Source organism: Salvia hispanica, chromosome 5 (genome assembly GCF_023119035.1).
Source record: "Salvia hispanica cultivar TCC Black 2014 chromosome 5, UniMelb_Shisp_WGS_1.0, whole genome shotgun sequence".
In the NCBI taxonomy this organism is placed as follows: domain Eukaryota; kingdom Viridiplantae; phylum Streptophyta; class Magnoliopsida; order Lamiales; family Lamiaceae; genus Salvia; species Salvia hispanica.
In genome coordinates, this window is record NC_062969.1 from 26,366,906 (window position 1) to 26,376,514 (window position 9,609).

The 9,609-nt window shown below is 37.6% G+C and overlaps 1 protein-coding gene across 5 annotated transcripts; it reads right to left on the minus strand.

The window, feature by feature from the left end:
- Window positions 1-4,068: 4,068 nt before the first annotated feature.
- LOC125186624 (protein YeeZ) lies at window positions 4,069-6,875 on the minus strand. Of its 5 annotated transcripts, none has more exons than XM_048083031.1 (9): window positions 6,589-6,875; window positions 6,429-6,521; window positions 6,001-6,079; window positions 5,821-5,899; window positions 5,296-5,335; window positions 5,081-5,215; window positions 4,806-4,943; window positions 4,463-4,580; window positions 4,069-4,370 (listed from the first exon to the last, which is right to left on the minus strand). In XM_048083031.1, the coding sequence occupies exons 1-9, from the start codon at window positions 6,792-6,794 to the stop codon at window positions 4,311-4,313; spliced, it is 948 nt and encodes a 315-aa protein (XP_047938988.1). In that variant the 5' UTR covers window positions 6,795-6,875; the 3' UTR covers window positions 4,069-4,310. The 5 variants fall into 5 exon arrangements, with proteins under 5 accessions (XP_047938988.1, XP_047938989.1, XP_047938985.1 ...); XM_048083032.1 differs by having other exon boundaries at window positions 4,069-4,364; window positions 6,589-6,874; XM_048083028.1 differs by having other exon boundaries at window positions 4,069-4,298; window positions 4,381-4,580; window positions 6,589-6,874.
- Window positions 6,876-9,609: the final 2,734 nt, after the last annotated feature.

Sequence of the window (9,609 nt, forward strand, 5' to 3'; positions counted from 1 at the left end):
TGTTATTGTTTCTTAAATTTATATATGAATACTAGTGTCATACAAGCTCTTTTTATGTCATACTCTATGCGTGTTAGAATATTTGGGTCATAATAAATGAATATTTGGGTCATAGCATCGTATGGTTAATTTGTGTCATAATAAACCAACATTCTGGTCATTATATAACACTAAGGAGTACCAGAATGCATCATGCAAATCTGATCGAAATGTTCGTATCAAACAAACTGAAGTTAAATACACGATTATATGTCGCAATGTTTGCAATGCTTTCCTCTTGTTTCTTGTAGTCGAAATACCATATGATGAAAATTACTTCATACATTGGGTCATAATAAATGAATATTTGGGTCATAGACTTGTTTTGGTTAATTTGTGTCATAATAAACCAATATTCGGATCATTATATAACACTAAGAGTACCAGAATGCGTCATACAAACCTGATCGAAATTTTCGTTGATAAGGCTAATTTCATGCATTGGTTATAGGGATAAATTCTGTGATTTCTCAGGTCTAATAAACCTTTTTGAGCCAGGTGTGTAGAGAAAATCGCCCCCCAGGAAGAAGACAGAGATCGCCTGGTGGAGGAAGCCGGCAGGAAAAATAAGCTAGACAAAGGAGAGCGCTAGACAAAAGAGCATTGAATTGAAGGACAAAATGGGCATTACAAGAACAGTCTAGAAGCTTTATCCATTATAAAAAGGAGCACGCAATCAACATGAATCATCATCACTTTCAGCTCCTAAGCTTAGTTTTCCAATTTTTTTCTCTACACACTCACACACTTGGGGGAAATCTTAGGGGGGTTCTCATTTCATCGGAAGTTTGTGGTGCAACACCGTCTCTAAGGAGGCGAAGAAACAATTGTCTTTTATTTTTTCTGTCTACTTTTGGTACTCGCCGAGTCCTCGTTGTTCGAGGTTCGGCCTTGTGTTGTTACTATCGTTGGATACTTCGTATTTTGCAATGGATATCACTGCGTTTGTTTCGTTTATCTTATCGTGTTGTTTTGGGTTTGATTTGCTGATTATTGTTGGATGATCTGAGTTTGGAGTTGTTTTGTAAGAAATTGTTTGTGATCGGTTGAATCTACGTAGACTTGTGAGGATCGGAGGTGGAAATGATGTTTGGTTGTTATGGATGACTTGGATCCGAAGTGGATTAAGCGTCCCGTGGTTGGATCTGCTTGTTCTCGTTTCATTTAGTTGTTTAAGTTCTGCATTCTCGTTTTGCCTCGTCTAGTAGTTGTAGATCTGCTTTAGTTTTAACTGTTCTTAATTTCTATCGGTTTAATTTCGTTTACTTTGCTTCGATCTTCGTTCTTGCTCTGTTTTAACTGGTTGTTTCGTGATTAATATTGGAGAAGATGATGTCGCTGTTAGTTAGTCCTTTAGTTAGTTATTTTGCAGCTTTTCAATCGTACTCTACCTTTTCAGAAAATGGTCCCCACGTCTAGTTTCTTTCCCAAGTCTAGGTTAATTTAGGAAACTGTTCGTTCGATCTAGCAATTGTCTCGATCTATTTCGATTAATATGCATGCTTTATGTCTCTGCCTAGATCTAGCTGTTAGAGTAGAATATTTCAATTACCAAGTCTAGGAATTAAAGCTCAACCCCAAAAATTGCGTGGCAGCAGCCTAAAAAAAATAGTTCCCGAGTCTTTGAACATGTTTACTTACGCATTCATCTCTGTGGATTCGATCTCTACTTCCATGCACTAGTTTTCTTAGCTAAAGCGGGTTGAGGGTTTTGAAGGGGGAGTTAAGGTAGTGATTGTGTGCCCAACGACAGGTAGCTCAAGGTTCTCTGAGTTCCTAGACACAGTGTCTAGCGGATTTCCTGGACCAAGGGTTTTCTTCATTAATTTAAGAACGCTCTTTCGCTAACCATTATTAGCTTCTAAACCACTCTTCATTCGTATCAAACAAACTGAAGTAAAACACACGATTATTCTCATGTTTTTGACATATTAAAAAAATCCAATATTAATATGGCCCAAGAATACACAAACAATAACCCAAACATTATCCATTCTTTGGGTCATACTAAACGAATCTTTGGGTCATAATAAACGAATATTTGGGTCATAGCACATTATGGTTAATTTGTGTCATAATAAACCAACATTCGGGACATTATATAACACTAAGGAGTACCAGAATACGTCATACAAATCTGATCGAAATGTTCGTATCAAACAAACTGAAGTAAAAAAGAGAATACGTGGTATCAAACTTCAGAAATTCTTCTAACCGCCGTTTTACTTTCTCTTTGAATTTGTCGCATTTCTTTGAACCGCGGTGACCCCACTCCTGACATTTCTTGCATTGACGCAAGGACTTGCTCTTAAGCTTCAAAGTCTTCTCCATTCTTGAGGGGACTCTACTACATCATCAGAGGATGATTAATTGTCACCAAGCGAAGTAGAATGCGTTACAGTTTCCATTTATGGAGATAAGATGCAGAAATCTATGGGAAAAAAAAAACCACAAATGTAAGATACAAAATCATGAAACATAATCAGAGGAAATTAAGAAAGTGAATTTATAGATTTAACAATGATAAATGACTAGGAAAGTTAATTATGAAATGGTAAGAACAAAATTACCGATGAAAGAAATGTCGACGGGGTGTGCAACAATATTAACAACACCGAATAATCAGAAAACTAATTGATTGAATATAAGAAATCTTCATAAAAAGAAGTAAACTGGAATATTAATGGGAGATCGGTTGAAGAAGATGGAAAATACGCAGGAGTTGAAGATGATGAATGTTAACTCTAATGGTCTTAACGCGGTCTGTATTTCTTGATTTAACGGGATACTTGTTTTGATTAAAATCCTATATATATAAATGGTACTGTGTGAAGATGTTGTAATTCAAACATAACGTTCTTAGCTTATGCACGTCTACATAATTGAACACAAAAGTTAGCACCAAATTGAAATACTCCTACTCCATTTAGAAACAGCATTCGATGTCGTTGTCTCCGGCAGCATTTAATTAGAGTCAAGAATAAATTATCTTCACACGGCTATTTAGAGTAGAAAAAGATATTAACGATTAAAAATGAAGGAAATAAATTTGAGAAGGATATGTGGTTGGTACCACCGTACCAGTCTCGATTTCTACGTAAATCAAAGTTGTAGGGGTTTTTTGATGCAACGTGAAATTTGATGGGTGGTGGCCCAGTTGTGGTGGGTTTATTTATTTATTTTGTTTGTTAATTTGAATGTGGCTAGCTTTGGTAGATGTAGATGTGTTTTGTGGGGAAGAAAGATGATGATATGATGGATTGGTGGCCTTTTCGGAAGTTGACAATTGTGATGGAGCCTTTGCCGGTGGTGGTGGTGGTGGGGGCCTTCAATGTGAACCTCTCTTCATTCTTTTCCTTTTTTAGTTAATAAATGGGACCTACTACTATCTTTTCGATTAATATGCATCTATCTATGGTATTGCCAATTCTGATTAATTTAGCTGGATAAATGATAATACAAACTTATCAGATATACTAACGATGGGGGAGGAATATTATCTTACAAACGAATTAAAGCTACTACTATTTCCCTTTAGGATTCAGATACCCAAATTTATTCATTATAAACATACAAAAAAAATTCAGACAATTAATAATAATAATAATAATAATAATAATAATAATAATAATAATAATAATAATAATAATAATAATAATAACAATAACAGTTGCTTTTGAAATATTCATAAAACAAAATAGAGAAGAATAAAAGTAACTGAATATACATTAATTCATAATTGCAACAAAGTGATTCAAAAATTTACTCACTCCGTCCACAAAAAAATACAGCACAATTACCATTTTTGCCATCCACAAAAAATAGAGCACGTTCATTTATGAAAAATTTTCTACAAATAATATAACCCTACACATCATTCCACTAACACTACTTGTCACATACTTTTTCTCCTCCCTCTTACTTTTTTTTTCTTCTCTCTAACTTTACCAATTCTACATTAAAACTCGTGTCATATACAAATTACTCTATTTTGTGTGGACGGAGGAAGTATATAACTTACCGTAACACTAATTTAAAGTGGTACTAATACTCCATATAGAGGGACATCAGGCATGTCAACAATACAAAATGAAGCGTAAAGTCGTAAGTTGGTCCGCACAATTGCTCAAAAAAAAAATTGTCCTACACATTAAGCATGTTAGCTTCTGGTCCTAAACTATATGTTTGGGTACATATTCACGACATTGGCGCCATGTTCTCCATGATGCATCCTAGTCCAGACCTGTAACTAGGATAATGTAAGTTAACTCCTACATATTCACGACATTGGCGCCATGTTCTCCATGATGCATCCTAGTCCAGACCTGTAACTAGGATAATGCAAGTTAACTCCCAGTTCTTTCTTCATACGAGCATTTGAGACTCGCTTTGTCGACTTGGAAGGTTTCTCTGAGACAAGTACCTGGTCTCCTCTCTCAGCATAAACACGACCTGGAAGTTTTTCTTCAACCAACTTTCGAGCAAACTCAAATACCTCCTCTCGTGGGGCAGGATCATCATCCACAATGTTATATATCTTCCTGAAGTGCAGTAAACGATAAAATGGTATATCATTATGAGGTTATACTAAAAATACATCTAGCTTCAACTTGTTAACTTTGGGTTTCAGTTGAAATTTAGAGACAAAAAAAAGCACATATCACGATCTTGATGCTAACAATAAAAGAACACAATCTCTATTCATGCAACTCATACTATGATCTCCTAACTGACTCTAACTAAAGAACAGGATATTCATAATTTACCCGGGAGATGGATGCAAAATACTGGCATGCAGTGCTTGGCATACGTCAGCAACATGCACGCGAGATGTGTAGTCCTTTAATAATCTTGCTTTCTGACCCTTTGACATCGGCCCTTGCTTAAGTATAGTATCAACAGCACTATAAACATAGAGATGTTGAAACTGTTAATTTCATGCCTTGTAAATGCGCATCAAGGTACATTCTTCTTATCAAATCGAACAGAAATCAACAATTGGAGTAAACTGAGGCAACTTATCTTAATTTCTCACGCTCACCTTCTACCAGGGCCATATATACCTCCGAGACGAAACACATGTGCTGCAATACCAAGATTCTGACCGAAACATAGCCATTGTTCCTCAGCAGCTAATCTTGCTCGGGCAAGTTCACTTTCTGGTTTCACTGGATAACTGCCAGGGTATGATGTATGCTTCTAATGAGGATTTCAGGTTCACAGACACCATTCAAATAAGTTTATACAAATGCTTACTCTTCATCTACCCATGCACCACCCGAGTCTCCATATACACCTATGCATCAGATAAAAAAGTATTGAGATCGCAAAGAATATGCATGATATTACTATGAAATGTAGGAACCAAATGATGAAAACTAAACTTATCCAAAGAGAATGAAGGTTCTAGTAAACAAATGCCACCAAAAAATAAGCTTTTCTCAATTGGAAGATCCAATCAGATATTGATATGGTGAATAAAGCAACGAGGAATGGTTCTCTAGTTTGAGTTAGAATGAAACATGAGGAGAGACTAGAACAACTACAATCATGAGAGCCATCTTTTAACTAATATTAGTAATTTAGTACTAGTATTGCTTTGAATTTATCTCAATATACAAATTCATAACATTTATTTTCTAAGACCAAATTTTCTAGGATTGCAAACTCCACCTTTCCACTTTACACCAATTCCACGTGCATTCAAACATAACATGAAGAACAAGGTTTTTTCTTCAGTAAAAGCATATTGCACATATAAAATTGGTTAGACAAACATACTAGTTGAGGACAAGTAGACAAGCCACCTGAGTCTACCACCCTTCAGGGCCCTCTCTAATAGTCCTCCATGACAAAGAATCTGCCAATTATAGTACAAATAAGAAGCTGGAAGACATCACCATCCACATAAACGGGTTTCAAATGAACTTCTACAAAGACACATTCTAAGAACTAGAGTACCGGATCACCAACACCCTTAAGTGGCGGAATAGATATAACGAGATGCGTATGGTTTTTCACAACCTCTAGGACCTCATCCCTGCAAAGGGCATAAGCATAACGAAAAGAAATTCACCAATTAACTAGGAAAAAAGAAGTTTACTCAAAAAATGGTACTATAAAACTGAAAATGAAGTCCCAACTTGAAAAAGTGTATACTATAATTCAGTAAAGCATCCTGTTAGAGATCAAGTAGAAATAATGCATATCACCAAGAAACCTACTATTTCTAGACAGTTTTGTATGAGGTTTAAATTATAGTATTACTCCAATTTGAATCAGAAAGTGGCAGTGAGTACTATATGATGCTCCATCGGAATGTAAATGAATTAAATGGATGTCCCAAAAATACACAAGAAACATCAGATCCCCAATAAGGAAACACATACTGTGGGTGATTTGCATCGAATGCATAAGCTGAATATCCCAAATCTTCGAGTTGTTTCTTCTTCCCAGTGCTGCTGCAGCTCCCTCTCACTACCCTTCACCATAAACAGATAGCGTTAGCTGAATTTAATTAAACTACAGGTGAACAATCTCGTATTCTACCATCCTTTTTTCTTCAAATCTGCAGCGAAGAATTTTCCGACGAAACCCATTCCAAGAATGAACACTTGATCGGCCGTTGATATTTCCGGAAATGCTTTTGCATCAGGGAAGAGGTCGCATCTTACTGTTGCCGGCCGGAAAGTAAAGGTTTGATCAAATCGGAGATTAATCGGCGACAATTGCCTTGAAGCGCAGCAAATCTCCATATATGTAAACTGTTGAGATTAAATTTGGGGCTGAAAATTTATCTTCTGCACTCCATTGCTGGCACAAATTTAAGAATTTTAATTTACTTCGTAAATTTCTCTAACTATCATTAAATTTTGTTTTTCTATAAGAGATCCACGGTCAATTGAGATTTTTTTTAGGGTAATTGAGAAATGAGACAGCCGCTCATGGTCTAGATTTTGCCACACGAAAAATATTTTTAGATTAATTTATTATGAAATGGTATAATGGTAATTTTATGGTAATTAAAATTCAGCAACTCTCATCTCTTGCTCTCTGCTTCTCGATCTCTCTCTCATCTGTGTTCCTTCCATACACTGAGGAATCTCCTTGCGCAAAATTACACCTCAAATTCGAGCTCCGTTCATCTCATGATTGTATTCCTCCATCAGAGAGAGAATTGGAGATCAGAAAATACAGAAAATCGAGAAGAAGATGAAAATTGAAACCCTAGGTAGAATCTGAACGCCGTATAGACTGTGCAGCAACTGCCTATCGAGATCGGTGAAACCGAATTTCCGATGAGTCTGGCGGCGGAGTACAAATTCGAAGGTGTGGAGAGAGGATCAAAGTCTGATAAGCTTGATTCAGGCGGAATCGGAGGCGTGAGTGAATATTCGGCGCAAGAGATTGTCAGCGGCGCCGACGATTCGATGTGTAATAAGGAGAACGAGTGCGTTGCGGTGGCGAAATCGATGTTGAGTGCTGTTGAGATTAGTGTTGGAGCGAATTTCGTGAAGCCGTCGGCTTCTGTGAGGTTTAGTCACCGGAGAAATTTGAAAGCAGTTGAGTTTCACATTTCATCCAGTTATGGCCAGAGGAAGCCCGAAGACGAGATGATCCAACTCATCCACCACGCCATTGAAGCTGCTTATCTCTGGGTGTGACAGTACAAGTGTGGTGTGTGTGCAGTGTTTGCGAAATTCAAATAAGGCAGGTTCCCCAGATCCAGCAAGTCCACTAGATCACTTGGTCTAGGAACTCGTAGGTTGCGTGGAATCCCGGTCGTCGGACACACAAGTACTTTCCCGCTTCAAAAACCCTCAACCACTTTACTAAACCTAGTATAGGGAAGTAGGGATCGATCCCACAGAGAAGGATGCGTAAGAATCGTAATCAAGGATTTGGGAGTATTTTTGGTGTTGGCTGCTGCCACGCATTTTCTTGGTTTGAGGAAAAATTAAAATTAACTTGACTTGGGAATATTAGAAAGAAACTCAACCTAACAGCTAGACCTAGGAAATAATTTTACGATGGGACCACATCTAAGAAAAAGCAGAGTACGACTGGAAAGTGGCAGAATAACTAACTCTCGTACTAACTGACAGTGACATCGTCTTCTACAACCAAATTCGCATAAAACTTCTTGAGAAAAACACATAAGCAAATCAAAAACAGAGCTACTAACTTGGAATCAAATCTATGCATAAATAACGAAGAACTTACAGATCTGCATACCTAGACGAAGGGAAATAGAAAACAAGGAAATAAAACAAGTCTATTCACTACTGTTTCTTTCACACGCCAAAACCAACTTCAGACGCTAAATCCACTCCGGATCCAAGCGCCCGACACGGACTCCAAACAGAAGAAATTCTCCATCACGTCAGATTTACAAATTTAAGCTCCGAACACTCAATCAACCACAGATCTGTCACCCAATTCCACATCAAACACCTCAATAACGAAATAAACAGAGATCGACATAGCAATTTAAGAATTACGCTAACAGTAGAGAGATCTAAGCAAAAGTAACTTGAAATTAAACAGCTAAACTCAGATCCATGAGCGATAAACAGTTAAACATCATCAACATCAAAGTCGACTCCCAAAAGTGAAGTTCGACGGTGGAAACTAGCAAAAACAGCCAAAATTAAAACAAATGTATCTTCGCCCTCACTGGGACGGTGTTACCAAACTCGAGATCTCTAGAAAGTACCCCCCCTATCACGATTATCCCCCAGAATGTTTCCCAAGTGTGTGTAAAATATATGAGCTAAGAAGAGTGAAAAAACTCCTCTATCACGATGCATGCTCCTCTCTATTTATAGGCGCTTTAGTGGGTCCAGCGAGGTATTGATAATGACTTTGTTGCCCTCAGCTGTAGACTCCCCCGTCACGCCAATTTTCCTTATAAATCCTGCTCATTTCGTCCTTTTCTTTCGCTAGACCATCTCCTTCCTTACTTCCTTGATCTAGCGATTTTCTTCACACACCTGGCTTAGGAAACGTGTTAGACCCAGCAATTTATAACATTTTTTTGCACATTACCGATGCATGAAATTAGCCTTATCAGCATGCTTGCTCAACCTGTCCACCACTACCAATATAGTATCCTTGCCTTGTGAGACTGGTAGTGCCTCAATGAAATCCATGGTGAGGTTAGTAAATATAGTTGTAGGTGTGGGAAGAGGCTGTAATAACCCTGCAGGTGAAGAATTTCCTGGCTTGTATCTCTGGCAAGTGACACACATCCGTACAAACTCCCTCACATCCTTCACCATCTTAGGCCAATAGAGGAGGGCAGAAATTCTCTTATAAGTAGCAAGTGTGCCCGAGTGTCCAGCCAATGCAGAATCATGCAAAATAGACAAGATCTTAGCCTTCAAATGTATATCATTCCCCACCACCAGCCTTCCAAACCTCCCCAACTCTCCATTACTCCATCTGAAAGATGAATGTGTAGTAGCATCTTGCTGTATGTCAGAGATCAGCTGTTGAATCTGAGAATCAGCTTCCCATGAAGCTTTAATTTGGGCAATAAACTCTAGAGGAATTATATAAGATGTAAGA

Excerpts from the sequence above, each read along its gene's own strand:
- LOC125186624 (XM_048083028.1), bottom strand. The coding sequence starts at position 6,794 with ATGGAGATTTGCTGCGCTTCAAGGCAATTGTCGCCGATTAATCTCCGA. Across the intron at positions 6,080-6,428 it reads TTCGATGCAAATCACCCACA|GGATGAGGTCCTAGAGGTTG; the intron begins GTATGTGTTTCC and ends TGCCCTTTGCAG. Across the intron at positions 5,900-6,000 it reads TTAAGGGTGTTGGTGATCCG|ATTCTTTGTCATGGAGGACT; the intron begins GTACTCTAGTTC and ends TATAATTGGCAG.